Source organism: Lingula anatina, chromosome 6 (assembly GCF_051362555.1).
Source record: "Lingula anatina isolate TDL-2025a chromosome 6, LinAna3.0, whole genome shotgun sequence".
Taxonomy (NCBI): Eukaryota; Metazoa; Brachiopoda; class Lingulata; order Lingulida; family Lingulidae; genus Lingula; species Lingula anatina.
Genome location: NC_141772.1, coordinates 24,479,683 through 24,501,462, shown reverse-complemented (window position 1 = coordinate 24,501,462; position 21,780 = coordinate 24,479,683). Strand labels below are relative to the sequence as shown.

Sequence of the window (21,780 nt, the reverse complement as noted above, 5' to 3'; positions counted from 1 at the left end):
CTGCTGTTCAAATAGTTATCTCTTCTCTAAATTCAGATATGTTACCTTTATAAATAGACAGCCATCATCAAAATCAATGTTTACACACAAAAAAAAATTAATGGAGCATTGTTTGAACCACATGTCACCAGTGAGCAAACAAAGAAGATTCCTGCCTGAGATAGTAATCTCTTCATAACTCGATTTTTCAGCAGTCATTCTTTTTATTAAATGTAACTTATAGTTACTACTATAAATTGTGACTTAGAATGGTTTTTGTATTTTCAAATAGATTCTTAAGAAGACAAAGCAGAAAAGCAACCATACAAGTAATAAATAACATCTTAGGTCCAGAATATTTCATTTCCTGTTCTCCTACTGCTAACAAAAGCCTACAATGCTGGGCCTAATGTCTGCAGGCAGTGATCAATACTCTGCTTACCCTGCATCAGTACTTCTTCTATACTAAAATTATACAAACATTTTGGATATGCAACCCAAACAGGGAGACTGAGCAGAGGCAGCTACCAGATTTAACTGCAGGCAGATCAATCCTTTACTTCTTAAGTTTCTAAAAGGGTTATTAAAAAGTTCTAAGAATACAAAATATTAAACCCTTAACCAAAATATGAAAGAGCAACGTGTGTGACATTCAGTGCTCCAACAGACAAACCAAAGCTACATCTCCAGACCTAGAATCCCATCCTAAACTACATCCCCATATCTAGGATCCCATCCTAAACTACATGTCCAGACCTAGGATCCCATCCTAAACTACATCACCAGACCTAGGATCCCATCCTAAACTACATCACCAGACCTAGGATCCCATCCTAAACTACATCACCAGACCTAGGATCCCATCCTAAACTACATTCCCAGATCTAGGATCCCATCCTAAACTACATGCCCAGACCTAGGATCCCATCCTAAACTACATGCCCAGACCTAGGATCCTGTCCTAAACTTTGACATTGTTTATATATGTAACAAACTAACCACATTAATAAAAGAAATCCACATTCACAAAAGAAATCCTGACCAAGGTATCTTGCTGAATGATAACATAATGATGATAATAAATATTAAGTACATAAGTATTATAATATATATATACTTATTAATACATACTTATTTACAAAGTAAGACAGGATGATAACTTAACATACTAAAACATGTATATTGCAAACAGTCTGAAAAATCAATCAAATAGTTCAAAGTCTACTGACACACCAACTGAACTCTTCTTTATCAGCAGCAAATGGTATAACTTCATACATTTTGAAAATTGTTTGATCTGGCACAAATCTTAATATAAGAGACCATGTTGCAATGCCTTCTCTATGCAGTCATGCACTGCAGTGCTGAAGACAGCTGCCAAATGACATGAATACAACTGGTTTTTAATAGTTCCACTTTAACCTGCTTCCACTTCCTAACACAATGTGCTTTTTTCATCCATTTTGTTGTGAAACAAGAATCAAAATAAATATCTTTAATCAAAAATTATACAATAAAATACAAAAAATAAGCAGAAGCTCATTAAAAGACAAGGCTTTATTTTACACATTTCACAATGTTATTAACCAGCTACTTTAACCATATTAAAACTTACCACACTCACAGGACAAAATGTATATTTATAACTAAAAAAATGATGGCATCTTTATAAGGATTTTAAAGTATTAAAAGAATGATATTTTTCTTTGTCTTTCACAAAAGTAAGCTTGGCTAACTTAAACTGATTGTTACTTATTAAATAATACAGGTAATAAAGGTAGATTAAATGACTACATTTTACTCCAACCTAGTTCAACAGTATCTAAATCACTAACTGTAACTCAAGCCACTAAAATAAATATTACACAAAATTATATTGCAAACCATCTCCCCCCTTGTAACACATTCCAGTGTGTGTGGGGGGGGGGGGGGGGGGGGGGGGCAGGCTCAGTTAATACCATACATACACTATCTACACACTGTGCTGCAGTGAACCATGCAGCCATGACCCTGAGTTTCAAAACAAATAAAAGCCAGGAGTGGCACTGAAGGCTGGAACCCTCAGTGAATTATTTTGTGAATTTTGAGAATTTTTCCCAGACGCTGTTTGGCTGTAGCCAGGCCTTTCTTTGGTTTCTTGGCTGCTGGAATTGAAAAATTGCATGATGGAAATCATTGGAAGAAAAAGAATGCAAGACATGCAAAATAACTTACAATTATCAACATATGATCCCACGGACTTCACCCTGAGCTTCAGAGATAACTTGCCACTAACCTCTTCACTATAGCCTATCTTCATCGTGTCAAGTTACCTCTGACCACATTCGATAGCCCCCGCCGCCCGCCAATCAAATTTAAAGCCCGCACTCAATGACTCATTGAACTATCTAGCCAATGAACGCGAACGAGTCAAAGCGCGCTTTGTTCAAATCCGGACCAATCAAAGATAAGGCTGAATATCAGGGACTTGCCGTAACCTGTGGGCAGCACGCAAAATACATCATCCCTCAGTAGATAATGATGTAGGGCCTCAAACTGCTCTGGTTTCAATTCCGATATACTCATATTTTGCAAAGAATCAAGAGATAACTTAACACATTATTTTACGAAGTCACTCGTAGGAGACGCCATGCTTTCTTTGTGTACGGTTATGCACTCGGAACTACTCGGATGTCTCCGCACTCGACAATAACTTTGTTGTTAGTATGGAGCTTGTGGAATCAGCCGAGGATTGCCGATTGATGGTCAACCAATCAGCGTTTTCACCAAACTTTGGTGAAAAATTTGAAACATGGATTCGATTAGCTTATCTAAACTAGGTCAAACTATTTTCGTCAGAGGTAACTTGACACGATGAAGATAGGCTATAGTGAAGAGGTTAGTGGCAAGTTATCTCTGAAGCTCAGGGTGACGGACTTATGATCACTATCAAAACTTACACTCTGAGTGAACATAAAAGCATTGTAAATAACAAGTACTGTGTATAAAAAGAGTCACAATCAGCACGTGTGTGCAATCAGCATGTGTGTGTGTACAATCAGCACGTGTGTGTACAATCAGCACGTGTGTGTACAATCAGCATGTGTGTACAATCAGCACATGTGTACAATCAGCACGTGTGTGTGTACAATCAGCACGTGTGTACAATCAGCACGTGTGTGCAATCAGCATGTGTGTGTGTACAATCAGCACGTGTGTGTGTACAATCAGCACGTGTGTACAATCAGCATGTGTGTACAATCAGCACATGTGTACAATCAGCACGTGTGTGTGTACAATCAGCACGTGTGTGCAATCAGCACGTGTGTGTGTACAATCAGCACGTGTGTGTGTACAATCAGCACGGGTGTACAATCAGCACGTGTGTGTGTACAATCAGCACATGTGTACAATCAGCACGTGTGTGTGTACAATCAGCATGGGTGTACAATCAGCACGTGTGTGTACAATCAGCACATGTGTACAATCAGCACGGGTATACAATCAGCACGTGTGTGTGTACAATCAGCACGTGTGTGTGTACAATCAGCACGGGTGTACAATCAGCACATGTGTACAATCAGCACGTGTGTGTGTACAATCAGCACGTGTGTGTGTACAATCAGCACATGTGTACAATCAGCACGTGTGTGTGTACAATCAGCACGGGTGTACAATCAGCACGTGTGTGTGTACAATCAGCACGTGTGTGTGTACAATCAGCACGGGTGTACAATCAGCACATGTGTACAATCAGCACGTGTGTGTGTACAATCAGCACGTGTGTGTGTACAATCAGCACGTGTGTGTGTACAATCAGCACGGGTGTACAATCAGCACGTGTACAATCAGCACGTGTGTGTGTGTACCCAGTATACATGTATACAAAAGTCCGCCATTACTCACACTTAGTTGGACTCATAGGTTCTCTGCCTCTCTTCATACCACTCTGAAGGACGGAGGCTAACAAATACAACAACAACAGGATTAACATATACAAGTATATAGAATTGTGCTTAAATATACAACAAATGAAGTGAGAATTAAATAATACTAATTGTGAAGACTGGAATGATGAGCACAAAGTTAAGCTACAGCTCTTTCACAAACTAGCGGTGTTCAAAAAAACTCAACATTTAGAACATTATATATCTCTGTTCCACTCACCTCATACTGATAAACAACAAAACACAACAAACCAAACACATTTAACACAACAAAATACACACACACAAGCACTCACTTGGCTCCCTTGAAGCATAAATGGACAGGTTCACATACACGCGCACACCCACACACGTGTACATACATACACACACACACACATACACACACACACACACACACACACACACACACACACAAGGAGGCCCCTAACCTGGAGCACTAATGGACAAGTTCACTCCAGAAGGCCCTGGCTGAGCATCTTCATAATGGAAGCCACTGTGAGATTGGCTGAGAGATTTATCAAGACGAGGTTTCTTACGGATGTACTGTCTTTTTTGTTTCTGAAATTGAAAAATTGATATATTACAAGATAACAGATAAAACAAGGCAAAACTTGTGGATATTTGACTGAAAGTATTGATATTTCTTTTGCCTTCATTTCAAAACAAAGTATAAATTTTTTATACACTTCATCCTGCCAGGAGTTGGGACTTGATGTTCTTTCAGTCTGCAGACTTACAGGTTTCTGAGCAAGTTTTGCTGCTGCTGCTGCGAGTCCACTTTCTACAGACTCTCTCCTGGACCCTTCCCTGGGGGGACGCTCTGGCTTGGGGCAGTTGGGGGCCAGCCGCGCTGGAATAATAATAATAATAATAATAATAATAATAATAAAAAGAAGAAGAAAAAGAAACAGAGCAAGATCCTCAAGCTTCTTTCAGGTGACAACAAATCTTGTCATGAAAGTACACAAATAAACATTGCTGGCTACCAGCCACCTGTGTGTGTGTGTGTGCGTGCGTGTGTGTGTGCGTGTGTGTTTGTGTGTGTTTTGATTGTAGCAGACATCTTGAACCAGTAGTGACAGTGTCTCCATCTACTGGCTTGATTTAGCTGCTGTTCCTGTTGCTGCCTAGAACTCCAGACGGTCACTACAGATGACATCAGTGCCTCTGGGAAGTGGACAGCAAATGTACGTCACACTGTTATCCTGGTAGAACTCAATAAGCAGGCCAAGCAGCCTCTGACTGGTATAACAAGATTAGCATTAGCTATGAACAGGTGCCCCAGTGTTATTGACTGTGTATTGGAGGAAGAACTGAACACCTCAAACATAAACCAACAGATAACACATACTAAGTAAACCAGGGAATTGGTCTGAACACAGCCGCTGGGAACTGACAGAGTGGAGTGAACTGTAGTAATAACTCTGATATTAAATCACTACAACTCTACCCAATGTCTCCATATTTGGAAGATTATTGATAAGTTTTCCTACCTTTAGGGTTCCACGTCTCATCTTTCTTCTGTCGGCCTCTTGGCTTAAATACATACTCATCTTCATCTTCTGACAGGTCCAGAGTCGGGTAGACTGAATATAACATAATATATAAATAAAAATACTTCATGGTTAGGGAGCTTGATATCAGAGAGCTACTTCTTAAATGATAATAAATACTTCATAGTAAAACAACTCAATGTGACACTTTTATACACTAACAGATTATAGCCATAACTCTGTTATGTCAGCTGTCATATTTTAATTTTTAAATTACTATTTAAATTACAAATCCTGAACAGACTTAAAACTGATCACTCTTCATTTCTTACATATCTCACATACGATATTCCTTACCCTCAAAACATCTCACAAACCATATTCCTCACCCTCAAAACATCTCACATACCATATTCCTCATCTTTAAAACATCATACATACAATATCCCTCACCCTCAAAACATCTCACATACCATATTCCTCATCCTTAAAACATCTCACATACCATATTCCTCATCCTTAAAACATCTCACATACCATATTCCTCACCCTCAAAACATCTCACATACCATATTCCTCATCCTTAAAACAAGTGTTCATCTTCTCTCCCGTGTCGTCACTAAAAATCCTTCCTTTCTTCCTCCTCTTGTCTGACATGACCAGAGGATGACCGCTGAGGTTGGCGGACCCCCCCAGCTGTAGCCCCCCTATCCTGCTCATAGACAGCATGCCTTGGATAGCATCCCTCATGGTAGGGGAGGCACTCTGACTGCTACAATGTAATAATAAAATTCTCATAATAACATATCTCCCTGAATAGCATCCCTCATGGTAGGGGAGGCACTCTGACTACTACAATGAAATGATAAAATTTTAATAATGACAATGTAAGAAGAAGTAAGTGCTGATATATAAGTGTGCTGTGTACTATCCATGTTTTTTCCCCCTCACTTACCCGAGATGTTCCTGGTCCACCTTAAAGTCCGTCTCTGTGCCGTACCCACTGGCCTCCAAGATGTCTGCTATGCTGCCATTCAGACCACCTCGTATAGTGGGGATGTCCGTCCGTTCTGGGGACGTCACTTCATCTTTGGGCTTGGTCTTTTCTGCTTCCTGTGTTGACAGGTGGGAGTTCCCTGAGAGTTCTTGTAATGATTTATTTGTAACTGTAAGAGAAAGAAATAAATATACTTCAAGTTGACTCAGAATCATTTATCTCTTTGCCTATCTATTTATTTATTAACTGATTTTAAGTTCAATCATATATACAGATGTTTATTTAAAGAAAGTTTTGGTTTGAATTTACAATATTTCAAACAAGTTCTATTCACTGTCTCTCATGAAGAAAGGACCTCTAGATCTGTTAACTTACAAGAAAGTTTCAGTTTGAGTCCTCCACTACGTGAGCTAGCTGCCGGATTTTCATCAACCACCAGGTTGTCCTCGTCACTGTCCTCTTCTTCCTTGGCCAGCGGCTGAAACTTTCCTGGGGCACCACTGCCACCACTGGCACCACTACAATGATAACAACAACCAGTGTCACCACTACAATAATAACAACAACCAGTGTCACCACTACAATGATAACAACAACCAGTGGTGCATTTTGGGGCACCACATCTACTACTGGTGCATTTTGGGGAACCACTGGCACCACTAACAATGATAAAACCAGTGGTGCATTGTTATTATACTGAGCTGAGGCCAGCAGCAATAACATACCTTAAATATTAATGCTGTCAAGACTGGTCCCTGTCAGGTAAAAACTTAACACTTAATTTATCAAAATTTTAAAAACATAGTACGAATGCCAAAAGTTTCACAAGCCAAATATCGTAAGAACAAAAGCTAATACAAAAAAATCTGAACATGATTTTTGTTAGAATGACTTCTTGTTAGAAAAGTCACTCAATTATCAGTTCCTAGGGTCTATTTCTCACTCGTCTCTTCCTCTGCTCAACCCACCTGACTATTTTCCCGTTGGACACCTTCAGCCTCAGTGTGGTGCCAGCGTCTTTCTCTGACGTGGCAGGGGGAGCAGTGTAAGCACCAAACTTTGGCAGTCTCACCTTCAAGGATGGGTTAGCTGGGAGATCAGGCTGAAAGTAAGAGGTGTGACAATCATATTATGTAGACATCAAACTTTGGTGGCAGTCTCATTTTCAGGGATGGGTTAGCTAGGAGATGAGGCTGAAAGTAAGAGTAAGAGGTGAGACAATCATAAATGTAGACATCAGACTTTGTGGCAGTCTCATTTTCAGGGACGGGTTAGCTGGGAGATCAGGCTGAAAGTAAAGGGAGGGGAGTCAGGCAATCATATAGTAAAATGTCAATAGCTCCCAGCCTTCATTTTACTGATATATACCCCCTGAATGTCTTTTTCCCCCATTTTTTATATAAAACATTTACCAAGTATAACGTAAGGTTTCAAATTACTTTGTAATCTGGATTTCCTAAATTCTTTACAATCACCATATGCTAACAGACATTTTGAAGGAATATATAGAGATTAAATAATTGTCATAAAAAATAATCATTTAGAACAACATGCAATCTTTTGCAAGGATCATTAGCTAATGGGCATTTTAAAAGGAATAAATATAGATTAAAGAATTGTCATGAAGAACAATCATTTAGATCAATATTTTTATAAGTCTTCTCATGTTCTTACCTGTGTCTGCAGTTCTTGCAGTTTTTCATGTGTGTGTTTTTCCAGAACATCTAGATGTGCCATCTGCTTGGTTTTCCTCTTTTTTCTTCCCTGAGATCGCATCTTGCCTGTTCCTGGTTTCTGCAAAATTTTAATATTTTTTCTTCTAATCAATCCACTATTTTGTTCATTTTAGCTAGTTTAAAACAATGTTTCATGTATGTATGCATAAGAAATACCTCACAGTCCTATTAAACTGTCACTACTCACTAATAATTGTCAATGAATCAGACATAGAATATTTCACCTTTCATGAGTACCACACATACCTCTGAATGTTTTATTTCTTTAGCCAACTCCTTGATCAGTTTTCTGTACATACCTCTGAATGTTTGATTTCTTTAGCCATCTCCTTAATCAGTTTTCTATACCTACCTCTGAATGTTTGATTTCTTTAGCCATCTCCTTGATCAGTTTTCTATACCTACCTCTGAATGTTTGATTTCTTTAGCCTACTCCTTGATCAGTTTTCTATACCTACCTCTGAATGTTTGATTTCTTTAGCCATCTCCTTAATCAGTTTTCTATACCTACCTCTGAATGTTTGATTTCTTTAGCCTAATCCTTGATCAGTTTTCTATACCTACCTCTGAATGTTTGATTTCTTTAGCCTACTCCTTGATCAGTTTTCTATACCTACCTCTGAATGTTTGATTTCTTTAGCCTACTCCTTGATCAGTTTTCTATACCTACCTCTGAATGTTTGATTTCTTTAGCCAACTCCTTGATCAGTTTTCCATACTGGATTTGCTCTGGCACATGGTCAAGATGACTTTTAACATTCTGAAATATTTTAAACGTGTCATCTCAGTCATACTGGTATGTTGCCCTCATTATATTAACATTTCATCTGAACCACTGCACAAGTTAACCTGACAAGTCAAGCCACACAAAATATCAATAAAATTATTTATTTTAGTATTTATTTATTATGTTCAAAAAACCTTTTTTTCTACAATATGATTTCTGTAATCATTATTTGTACAAACAAAGAATTCCAAAGCTTAATAAAACATATAATTTTATATATACATCCAGTGTAATGACGGACAGGAATACACACAGGTTTATCAGGATATTAACAGGAATCTCTATTGATGACAAAGACATGCCACATCATGCTGCTACAGCCATACAATAGTAAATCCAGAAATAAACAAACTTACTAGTACTTCATTTGCTATCTGTGTGGGCATTAAAAACATTAAATATTCTAATATCATGTGCCCTTATTTATAAAATATATATGAATCCAAATATTGAAATTACTATACAATTATGTCAAAATGTTTTAAACCAACACAATCTCATTAGATGATCTCATTAGATGTTGTGTTTTCACAGACTTAAGAACTTACAAAATAAATTATTTTATTTAAATTCTTTCCTTTTTCTTGCAAGTCAAAAAAAATAAGTTCCAGAATACTTCATACACCCACCTCTTTCTTCTGTGTCCATCCTTTAAGATGCTGCACCAAAGCCTTGGCACCCTGCAGCAAGTGTTCTGAAGGCTTCTTACCTTCTTCATTTAAATCTACACAGAATTATAAAACATGTTATAAAACTTTTCTATTTCATTTATTATTATTTATTAAGAACAGTTCACAATTAATAAGCAATATATAATGAGATTCCTAATTTAAATTCCTGTTACAGCACTGCATACCAGTGTTAACATGTCCATCAGAGAATTCTATAAAGTAAAGTAAAACTATAACCTATTGCAGTCTCCTGTGTAGAGAGCCACTTGTACTGAAACAGTAAAACTACACCTCCTGGCAGTGTCGTGAGAGTAGTGTATCCCAGTGTACCTCACCTTTGAGCTGCTCCTGGATATGTCTGGCTGCGTACCAGTGGATGGTCTCAAACATAGGGTACATATACTTCCTGGGAGTCTTCACCCGTCGTTCTATCTCATACACCCTGCAGAGGTTAGACAGTCAACCATTAGTCTACTGTTCTACAATATGCACTGGCTTGGACTCTAAATCCAGGCTTTTAAAGGCAACTATGGAAACATTTTTTCAATACCAAAAAATATCCTAATAATATGACTTACTGTAATTGCAATCCTATGTTAAAGCTATGAAGGAAGTTTCCTCCAAACACAAGAGAGTCAATGGGCGTGAAGACGGCGTGGATCCACCCCGTGGGGATGAAGAGCGTCTGTCCCTGGCGTACCACACACTTGTAACACACATCAGCCTGGTCACCAAAGAACATCTCACTCTGGTTGGAGGAAGACAGCCAGTTCTCATACAATATCAGGTTGGCAGGGGTCGGGCGGATTAAGTAGAAGATCTTTTCTCCCTGAAACCAAGAAAAAAAATTAAGAAATTCTGTTTGCTTCAACTTAATTTAATTTTGGATAGTTATTTATAGCAGGTCTTGCACATCAAAATAAAATACAAATTTTGGAAAGAAGTTGAGAAATGCAAAAATATCTTCACTCTGCACTTTGGTGTCATGTTTACAGTTAAAGATGCAACAGTACTTATAATAGCTTGAAGACTAACACCAGTTATATCATAACTGATCATACCTTGAACACATGATACCAGACTGAGCTACCACCAAAGTCAATATGGAAGTCTGTATAGGAGTCCTTCACCCCCATCAGGCAGTATTTCTGGACCTCTGGTTTCGGGATGGTGGAGTCTTCAGGCACCTGCTCAGGCCACAGGTTGTGTGCCCAGCTCAGCTCTCTCACCAGCTGCGGGGGGACCACTAGCTCTGATAACCTGGAAGGATAAGGGTAGGGGGGTATTTAACACTGTTTGAAAATATTTCTTTTTACAAGATATTAGAAGGCAAAACAAGGAGAGACTGGAATTCAGAGGAATATAATCTTTTTATTATAATAGTTATGAACATTAGTTAGTTAATAGCTTTCTCTAATATCATAGCACAAAAAATGCAGGGAAAATTTAAAGTTACTGAAATTCAACATAAGATGATAGGTTTTAAATCATGATAGTTTTTATACAATTCCTAATATAAGAACACGGGAGAAAGATGAAGTAATTTACCTTGTATTTGAGAACTCAAGGCTGATAACATTGAATATTTTCTGTCTGTTAGGGCTATTGTAATACTCTGTCCACTCTCTTAACAGCATTTTGTAGTCTTCTTGTCTGGAAACATCTATCACATCTATCTCTCTCATGGGCCCTATAGTAGAAACCAATACATATATAACTCTTACCAGCACTATAAGTGTAGACACTGTATTATGAGCCCTGTAGTAGAAAGCAGTATATCAACCATATAACTCTTACCAGTTTTACAAGTAAAGACTCTGTAATAAGAACTCGGTTTGTTGACTTAAAAAAATGTCTAGCATTGAAACGCATAATTGGAAGTTTGTTATCTGGGTAAAGGCCTTCTATAATGAAAACATATTATTACAATAGCTATTTATGGGTAGTATTATTTAACTCTACTAGTGAGTTAACAAAAACGACTGCTGTGCTCTTCAAATTGCAAAAAGTATACAGTATCAAGTAATATTGCTTTTACCATTCCAAAATATGAAACACTGGAAAATGAGTTTACCAATGTAGTTTTCTACATCCTGTACAGTGAAGTTAGAGGGTGGTATTGTCATCCCTAGTCCTTCCTTTCTCTCTACAAGGACTGGCACATCAAAGTCGTTCTTCTCCAGGTATTTCTGTGTTAACTCATGACCCTGAAGCTTTACTATGGGGATTTCCTCAGCACTGAAAGACACACACAGAAGTTTAGATGACATAAATCTTTATGCTACAGGTGATTTGAACATACAGAAGTTATTCTCATTTTTAGTTATGCTTTGCCACATGCCAATGATAATTTACATGTGATAGGGAAAATAAAACAATTTTTAAAAAATCATTCACCAGGCATACCAATGCACTAATCACAAATAAATCAATAATAATTGCCCCGTTTCTCTACACCTTTGCCTTGGAAAACTTTCTACACCATTACGTAGGAAATGTTTCCACACCCTTACCTAGGAAATGTTTCTACAATCTTACCTAGGAAAAGTCCTGCTCTTCAGTTCCTTAACAAATACAACAGTCCCTGTTTGCACTCCCTGTAACAACAAAAACTTTCTAAATATTATGAGATAATGGATTTAAATAAGTATTAAAATATCATAAAGTCCCCATAGGGTTTGTTGAACATTTGTTATATTTCTGCTCTTCATTTTTTTTTTAAATTATATCTTTTGGACATATTCCTCTTTTTTCAAAATGTAAATACAAAAACATAATTTTCAATTTAATTTGAGGCATATCTACTACCTTGGAAGTGTCTTCGTCATCTTCTGTGTAGTCGTGTCTGTGCCAGTTCCTCCTTCTCTTTACTAAAATATAGAAATATATAACATAACCACATATTGTAATAACTTGCCCCACCCCCCTTCCCAAACAGATAACTACTGGGAGAATTGTCCATTACATCTCATAAACTTTTGCCCTTTATCTTTTAATCAGACAAAATGTTAGAATTCTCTCAAGAATGATCTCAGTTCAGTTAGAAGAGTGAACCAGGTTGAATAATAACAAAGAACGTATAATCAAATCTATAAACTTATTCCTGGTTTTAAAACTGAAAATAACCCAGAAAAAGCAAAGCCCAGTATTAAATAATTCAGCGACTGGCTGGACATGATCAGTGTACTTACACAGCAGTGGACCTCGCAGTGGCTGGCACTTAGGACAGTGATATAACTCTATATCTGAGGCCTGGTGTTCCTGAATGTTGACACATCTGAAGATAGAAAACACACAGATATCATATATACACACACTCACATTTAGGACAATAATATAACTCTATATCTGAGGCCTGGTGTTCCTGATACATACACAGTTTTAATACACACTCACACCTAGTTGAAAATATTAAGCATGTGATAAAATTTAAATTATAATTATAATTGTTTAAACTAGATCTTATCTGACGTATAATTTTTTTTTTTTTTTTTTTTTTTGTATAAATCACATTCAAACCGTATTTCTATCACCTTTTTGAAGATTGTTACTTTGGTACACCATATACTGACTGTGCTGATCAATTACCTCTCTGAATTAACTGTTTTAAATGGTGATTAAAGACATCAATGGGTGTTCAAGTCAACAAAATAAGTGATTATTATCGTATATATTATTTATGTTGTGCTTCTTATTAATTTATTAATAAATAATATTTATTTCTATTAGAGTATTTTATGGTAAACACGCTATCTATGAGAATGGAAACACAGATAAAACAAGAGCCTTTTCAGTATTCAGAAATATTGACTGTTTCAAGCGTGGAATTTATTCACGACGGACCATTTGAAAATTCGCCAAACAAAGTATTGTCTTCTCTCTGAGACTGACCCTGGGAAACTTGCTTATTGACTATTATTTTGTGAGACTACTGAATAACGGTCAACACTGAAACTCACTCAAGAAATTCTTAAATATACTCACTTTCCATGGAACCAGTCCTTACAAACATCACACTCTATCATGAAGAGTTTTTCATCATAAGGTTGTCGGCACAGACAATACAACGTCCCGTCCGACGACGCCATATTGCCGAGACCACTGGAAAAAAGGGAAACTGTGCACACCGATGTCTCCGGGGTTGTCACAGCTAACACAATCTCGTCAGCACAACTGATGTACGTGTTGATGTCAGAGGCATTTGTTAAATTTCCTGAGAAAGAACATCTAACATATAACATTAAATCTAAAGCTTTTAAGTTAAGAACTGTCTTCACCTAAATAAGCACTACAGCAAGACTGAATTTGTTCCCGTTTTCGATCAATTTTCTTAGGCGATGCTAAGAGTTCAGTTATTCCTAGAATCCAAAATAATATGTTGGACTTCAGGTTTTACCTAAAGAAAATAATAATTTAAAAAAAAGCAACTATAACTAAAAAGAAACAAAAATAATGAAGGATTCTAAGGGGAATTTTATCTGAGTCACTGATTTTATGCTACCATGGCATATAAAAAATAACGATGTAACAGGAGCTAAATATTCCAGTAAAATCTGGTTGTGTAATAGGCTGATCTCGGCAATTCACCTTATCGATTTATCTTTATGAAATATTTAGAAGGCTGAGACTTCACTGGCGCCAAGAAGAAAAACCGCACTAATATTAGCTTTTAAAAAACGATTTAGGATTTATTCTCGAACGGGAACGCTTTAATCGACAAAACTGAGAATTCTACGTCTTGATCAAGCTGATTAACCCGTGAGACCCCCCGCAAAGAACGCGACGGCAGCTCAGAGCGTTGACACCCAGTTCACCAGTACACAGGAGTGGCCTCCTGAAATTTGAGCTAAAATAATTTTTTTGAGATCAAGACAGTTTTAACGCGTTTAAATGTCAGGATGGAATGCCACGGAATTATTGCCTTTCAGTTAAAGGTAAGTTAATTGTTTAATGTGTGTACAATTTTCAACATTTTAGCAACAATGGAACGCTACTGCTTCTGTGTAAATTGTTGATTGATTCAATGAGATCGCGAAGCTTCTTATTTTGATAGTAAAGAGCGCCCAAAGAATTACATACGCTCTTGACCACATTAAAACTGAATTTCTCATCCTTCATATCCGAAGGAGTAATTCCTGGGAAACCAGAGGCTGTTTCACTCTCAGGGACGCGTGGAAAGGCCACATCACACACCTGAAGTAAAGGTCGTCTTCCACAGAGACCCAGATATGATTCACGTTATTGCATGATTCACATGATATGCAGCAAATTCGCAACGTTATCATATAAATTGCAAATCCGCAAAAACAATTTACCAGAAGGATTTGGAATGAAGACATAAGCTCAGATTTCTTCCTTTAAATACTTAGGTTAATTCTCGGTGGAAAATTGAGCATGGCACACCAAGCTTATACACTGCCACATCAATATGTCACGCTGACCTACAAAATGTACCTACCACACACCTCATTTCCCTGATGAAGTCTGACTGGTCAACAGATGAAATATTATAAACTTCTTTTTCGTTTTACTCTAGCTATTGTCAAATGAAACTTTAATTGTTTATTGTTTCACATATTGATGCACTTTAATACAGACAGATGAAACTGAATTATTGACGGATAGGAGTCAGTTGGAGTGTGCGTCACAAGAACGTGATTGTCAACACGCTATATATTTTGTGCAGTTACCACAATGTTGATCATTCTCCAAAAATTGGTTTTTTTCACAAAAAGGCTTATCAATGGCTGCTTTTCAATAACAGAATGCTGCCAAGTTCGTTGCAAATTTAGTTGTTATAAAGTTGGTTGTCACTGTAAACAAAGTTAAAATATAAGAATGGACCTACCCAATGACCCGATGACCAGAACACCAAGAAAGGCACCTGTTTTCACGAAATGAAGGGACGCGAAAGATGTTAAAGGCACACTCCATGAGATTTACCTTTCAAAATAGATATTCCTGGGAAAATGAGCAATCTTTCTCGTACCCATGAATCATTTAACTATCCCCCTCTGAACTTGGATTCAACTTTTGATAAAATTTATAAAAGCTGATTTAAGCTTAAAATGACTGGTCAGTCAATATAACATCGACCAATTTTCTTTAAGCTCTAATGGAAATATTAACATCAGGTACTCTCTAGAAAAAAATTAAGGGGTTAAATCCCTTATGATAGGTTTTATTTGCATTTTATTTGAAGTTGGTGAGTTTTCTGAATAACAAGCTTAGTAAGTTATTATGAACCTAAACAAGTTCCGAAAGTCGTTGTTTAATTTGGTCAGGGGGTAGTGGTGAAACAAGTCAAACTGACATTTCGTTCATCAAAGGGATACCTATTTAAAACAGGCTTAACACCTGTGTCTGGTGGACTGCCTTGCGTCCAAATAGAGCGCACTTTGGCCTGGAAATAAAAACATGTCAACAAAGTTCTTTTGTGAACAATATCGCAGTTAAACTTGGGAGAAATCAACAACCGGTGTGCGATTTTTTTAAATACAATAACAAAAAGGGCAGGCAGGTGTGTCGTAAATCATGTGTTAAAAAGACTAATAATATGGTACGTTATATTCCACGTGAACAGGTGAAGATTGATGATTAAGGACGTAGTAAAGAAATAAAGGTAGTTTAAGGGTTAGCCACTGACTATAGCAAGGGAAGGTGACTAAAATTCTGTGCAAGCAAATGATGTGTTATGTTTAAAGTTGATATGATGTCTCATTCACCATATTCACACAATATAAACAATCGCTCGAATCGCAAAATATCTTTCACAAATTAAGCTTAAAGAAAACCAACTAGACTTGATATATTCCATGCGGGCTTATAAAGACAGGAATGACAACGACTAGTTGTTCGATAAACCTCATAAATCGGTGATAACCGCTGCCGCCATCCAGAGTCTGCGGCATCAGTTCTTCGCGGTAAAAGTCATTGAATATTCATATCCAATCTTTCCCAGATCTTGGATAACAACGGTAGTATTTATATGCTAGAGGCTGAGCTGGGCGTATATATTTTCTTATTTTAATATTGAAATGGCACGTGTTTCAACCAAAGAATTTGTTTTAAATTGTTTTTTCTTTTTTCTTCGCTTCTTTTCGCAGGTTTTTCAGTCGGAGTTTACACTTTTAAGTGTTAAAACAAGTGAAATATTCACATTACGGGATAAGCGCTCTATATTTCAGCAACGCTAAGGTTCACAAACTAAACCTACCTTAAAGACATGAATTTTTAAAGAAGCTTTACACAACCTAACATTTTAGCAACATGTTAGGATTATATGCATGTCATTCCAACTTATATAATGATCATATATTTAAAATGCTTGGTTCCCAGAGTTCATACAGTAGTATTTACATTTTTACATTCCTTGCCCAAAGTAAACTCTTTCTTAGAAAATGTGAAAAGATGTAATAATAATAATAATAATAATAATAATAATAATAATAATAATACATTTATGTGAAGTCTTAAATCCATTAAAATTTTTCATTAGAATTAACATAAAAACAAGTACTTAATCACGATTACCAAGACATGTAAAAATAGAAAAATTAAAGAAAGAAAATGTTTAGATTCTTAAAAAAACAGCCTAATTCTTACATAAAACCATCTACAATTAACGTAATAAATAAAAACAGGATTTGCTTGCTGAATCACGATGGATATGTAAAAACGTCTAAATTCCCTTAAAAGATTAGCAGCGGTAAGATAAATGTAAGTTCGAACAAAATATAGAACAAATTAGATGTAGATATTTATAGCCTTGAGATCTCATATCATAGGTTATTATGAGGTCTTTCCTGCGGTCAGTGCGACTGAACTCAAAACTTTATCCTCTTTTTTGCAGATTTCCGAGTGATTTTATTGCATCAACAGCAAAACAAACGATCAACAGAAAATAGGGCCTTCACCCAAATGTGAAATGAAGAATATTTTCCTCCCTGCACTCGGCACGTTTATCAGTATATATGGTCTCTTCCTGTGCACGTATATCATAGACAGGCGGCGGCTGCTAACTCTGAGGCTCAGCGGAATGACAGATAATATTTTCCGCTTTATAGACAGCCAAAATAATCAGCACTCTATAAATGAATCTCTGGAATCTAGCAGAATCAGAAACGGCGTTTCAGAAAAGGAACAAATGTTCCATTTTTGGTATAAATGTGATAAATCGTGCCGTGACAACAGTTCCATGACCCGGCTGAGCCACACCATCACGCTGTCGTTCACGGGACCACGGATACGTATCTTCATAATGGAATACCAGGTCTTAACGGACAAAATCATGTCCAAAATCCCGTCTGCTGGGGGAAGTAATTTCCGAATCGAATTGATCGGGATGGAATTCATATTGTGTCCAGTGAGGGATTATTTAAATGGGTCATACGTGGGTTACTGTCCAGACATTAATTCTAGCGTTAATGGCACTATCTATTTGGACTACACGCGTTATGAGGCTTTCGTTCATCACCATGATGGCCACGTCTCCAGGCAGCGTGTGCGGCACCCCGGCAGAATTCATCGTATTTTAAATATCTTCTATTATTTCTACTCAGAGCCCACAGCAGCAGCCAGGCCAGGCCTTGCTGACAGTAGAAAGTGCAAAGAAACAGACATTAATGAGTATCTAAAGGGACGCTGGTGGTACGTAAGAGGACAGTGGCGCTGGGGCACAAACGACGGGTGTATTTTTGACTTTATGAAGCACGAGCAACTCCGGAAATGTTTCAACAATAAAATCACTTTCAGATTATTTGGCGATTCTCACATTCGAAATATAGGGGAATATTTTAATAGCCTCATATCAAAACGAAATACAACAAACAAAAATATCAAGTACATTCAAACTTTACAGAAAATCGTAGAAAACGAAGGAGCCATATTCGAATGGAGTCCATACATGAAACATATGCCAAAATATTTATCTTCATTTTTTCCTCGTTATAATTCTACGCCTGCAACCAAACAAGACGTTGTTTTGCTAAGCGCCGGTATTCACGAAATGGTGTTCGGCAAAGCTCGAGTATTTTTGGAAAGCCTTCTACCGAATTTTGTGAACTTTCTTTCAACCGTCCGAAAAGATGAAAGAACGGCAAATCTTCGTCTAATTTATATAAATATTCCACCGCGGATGCATGGCGACCAGGACGCCAATGAGTACATGTTAGCCGCCGTGAACCAGATTTTAAAGGAGAATTTAGAAAAATACCAAGTAGAAATTATAGACGGTTTTAATATCCTGAATCCTATGCGGGATACGTCTTGTGATGATGGGATCCATTTTCTGTGTCCTGGCAGCGCTGCAGGGGAGTTTACAGGTCACCAAGGAATGACACTCGCACACCTCGTCTTCAGGGTCATATGCGATAACTAATAACGGTGACGCCAGAGGACATAACTCAGATGTTCTAATAAGTTCCCAGAAACGCTTTGGGAGATATTTGTTGGACTTGCGTTGCCTCTACCTATTTTACTATAACCGTATATTACAGTACCGATATATTCCTTGTCTATTTCTCGACGATACGGCTCGAACAGTGCAATTAGTACATGCTTCACTTCTCAAATATTGCCTTTTAGTGAATTAAATGTAAGCAAAGGATGTAAATGTTAATTTATGTAATTGTGACGATGAACGTTGAGCACTGCTGAACGCTTACGTACCACTAAAGGAACCGTTTCTGTCTAAACAAGGAATTATATGGTTTCATACAGGTTTGTTGTAGATAGAAAGGTTTTTAGTAAAATTAATGTGAACTGAGAGTGTTAACGTGACTGTATGTTGTACTGCTCAGTCTCCTGTATATACAATCCAGGTGAGCTGCTTCATGTAAACTTAACTTCAGCAGCGAGCTAAATACTAGTACCCGCATGTGCCGGGAGACGCCAATTTCTCATCTTCACGTTTAGTAAGTAAACATACAATCCATACCACCACCAAGAGTAAACATACAATCCATACCACCACCAAGAGTAAACATACAATCCATACCACCTCCAAGAGTAAACATACAATCCATACCACCACCAAGAGTAAACATACAATCCATTCCACCTCCAAGAGTAAACATACAATCCATACCACCACCAAGAGTAAACATACAATCCATACCACCACCAAGAGTAAACATACAATCCATACCACCACCAAGAGTAAACATACAATCCATACCACCTCCAAGAGTAAACATACAATCCATACCACCACCAAAAGTAAACATACAATCCATACCACCTCCAAGAGTAAACATACAATCCATACCACCACCAAGAGGAAACAAGAGGAAACATACAATCCATACCACCACCAAGAGGAAACATACAATCCATACCACCTCCAAAAGTTGTTGAATAAATCAGAGATGATGACTAAGTGCCCCAAGAAGAGCACAAGAGTTGATATTATCAGGGCCCTAACTCAAGCTTTTTAAGTCTTAAATAAACATACACTTTTACAGAATGCAGAGATAAAGTTCCAAAGTTTTTTTTTATTGTAGAAAACTAATCCACACAAATCACCCACAAATATAAGAGGAGAACATTTAAAGATTGGATTCTTGAAACAGGTGAAACAACATGAACTAAAGCTCTCATGAATCATTTAATTTTAAAAAAAAGGTCAAAATTCAAACAGACATCTTTTCTTTGCTGCTCCAGTTCCCTATTTTAATGAAGCTTTACAATTTATTGTTTTACCCACAAGTCAGCACCAAGAGTCACACAGTACTTTATTTCCTGGTCAAATGAGGACCACCTTATATAAGCAGGATAACCCATGACCCAAAGGGTGAGGTGTGATGTCACATGACCCCCAGGGAGAGGTGTAATGTTACATAACCCCCAGGGAGAGGTGTAATGTCACATGACCCCAAGGAAGAGGTGTAATGTCACATGACCCCTTGGCATGTTGTCACAAGATTGCAGACTGGTAAAGCTGAGCTTCTTTAGGCTATTGTGGCATCCTGTTGTTTTCCTGCTTTTCATGGGGTGAGGTCTCTGATCTCCAGGATGTTAGCTGATCACTGGGGTGTTAGCAGACCAGGTAGTTGTAGTTCATTTCTCCTGACAATACACAGCTAATGGCACAGTGGCTGTCACAGCCCCAGGTGGCAATCCTGTTGATGCCACAGCCTCAGGTGGCAATCCTGTTGATGTCAAAGCCCCTTGATTTATGTTAGATACAGTACCCATTTGCAAGGTGATGAAGCATATTTTGATGTTAAGATAAAATACTAGCACAGTCTTTTAACAAGAGGGCCATCTTTTTTAAATCCAAGCTACAGGCTTTGCTTTAGAAAAATGTGTTATAAATGTCCCTCTTTGATAAATATCAAACATACATGTACAAGTATGTACAATGATTCAAGTCTTGCATTTCACTAAAGTGGTTCCCTTGTAATGTGTAATGAACAGAGTTATAATATCTATATTATTGTTATATTGTCTATGTTCCAGTCTGAAAAATTATAGAGCTGTGATCTGACAAAGTTTAATCGGCTACCACAGAGGACTTCGCTGGTATTTCTACAGTAATCGAGTTCTCTGAACACAAGTGCCCATGTATAAGAATTAAAATCACTTTCACCAATATAAATGTTGTGCAGTAGTATTTCCTGTGAATCAATAAAACTGGAATGTTTGTGAAGGTATAGCGTCAACGAAAGAGTCCACCCTTATCAATGTCCAAACTCCACCACTATCTGTGACACGACGTCTTCTAACTAAATCATACTATATCCTCCCTCCGTGTGAAAAATATACTTCACCAATCAACAAATTATTAATATCCCTCCGTCAATTTGAAGAATAATATCGTAACAGTGCTTGCGATCCTGAGGTCTATGCAGCACAGCAGGTTTTTAAAGACATGATTTCATAAATGAATGTCAGTTGATTGAAGTTCAGTCAGTGGTGAAATCCAGTTTTCAGGAAGTCCGTTTAGTCTAGTCGTTATTGCCCGGCTTTTTTCCTTGCATAACAGCCTAAACAGGCACAAATCCCTAGAATTCCAATAATAAGTCCAAGAATAAGTGCTGCCACGTCCCCGCCATCAAATGCCTCGGCACCAGGGACGAAAAAAGCTAAAATTATTGCACACAACGGCGCCAGCATATCCATTTTTGTCTCCATCTTAATGCACGTGACAAGTCATATGACAATGTACCAGCAGGGTGAAGGTCGCT

General features: G+C 37.5%; 2 protein-coding genes across 3 annotated transcripts; both read right to left on the bottom strand.

Moving 5' to 3' along the window:
• Positions 1–1,521: 1,521 nt before the first annotated feature.
• On the bottom strand, positions 1,522–13,723 carry LOC106176703 (lysine-specific demethylase 7B). Of its 2 annotated transcripts, none has more exons than XM_087015772.1 (21): positions 13,577–13,723; positions 12,784–12,869; positions 12,401–12,462; positions 12,131–12,189; positions 11,667–11,830; positions 11,141–11,282; positions 10,654–10,852; positions 10,171–10,421; positions 9,928–10,034; positions 9,551–9,645; positions 8,805–8,894; positions 8,073–8,192; positions 7,367–7,500; positions 6,774–6,916; positions 6,357–6,567; positions 5,971–6,173; positions 5,402–5,494; positions 4,646–4,758; positions 4,337–4,466; positions 3,865–3,921; positions 1,522–2,123 (listed from the first exon to the last, which is right to left on the bottom strand). In XM_087015772.1, the coding sequence occupies exons 1-21, from the start codon at positions 13,678–13,680 to the stop codon at positions 2,041–2,043; spliced, it is 2,646 nt and encodes an 881-aa protein (XP_086871898.1). In that variant the 5' UTR covers positions 13,681–13,723; the 3' UTR covers positions 1,522–2,040. The 2 variants fall into 2 exon arrangements, with proteins under 2 accessions (XP_086871898.1, XP_086871899.1); XM_087015773.1 differs by having other exon boundaries at positions 1,522–2,120.
• Positions 13,724–20,065: 6,342 nt separating this feature from the next.
• Positions 20,066–21,768, bottom strand: LOC147761414 (small integral membrane protein 30-like). The gene has a single exon (XM_087015247.1). The coding sequence runs from the start codon at positions 21,725–21,727 to the stop codon at positions 21,548–21,550; it is 180 nt and encodes a 59-aa protein (XP_086871373.1). The 5' UTR covers positions 21,728–21,768; the 3' UTR covers positions 20,066–21,547.
• Positions 21,769–21,780: the final 12 nt, after the last annotated feature.

Bases quoted from the DNA above. Each gene is read 5' to 3' on its own strand.
- LOC106176703 (XM_087015772.1), bottom strand. From the start codon at position 13,680: ATGGCGTCGTCGGACGGGACGTTGTATTGTCTGTGCCGACAACCTTAT. The intron at 8,895-9,550 runs GTGGGTGTATGA...AAAATATTTCAG, and splicing joins GATGGACACAGAAGAAAGAG to AATGTTAAAAGTCATCTTGA. The intron at 2,124-3,864 runs GTGAGTAATGGC...TTTCAATTCCAG, and splicing joins ACCTATGAGTCCAACTAAGT to CAGCCAAGAAACCAAAGAAA.
- LOC147761414 (XM_087015247.1), bottom strand. From the start codon at position 21,727: ATGGAGACAAAAATGGATATGCTGGCGCCGTTGTGTGCAATAATTTTA.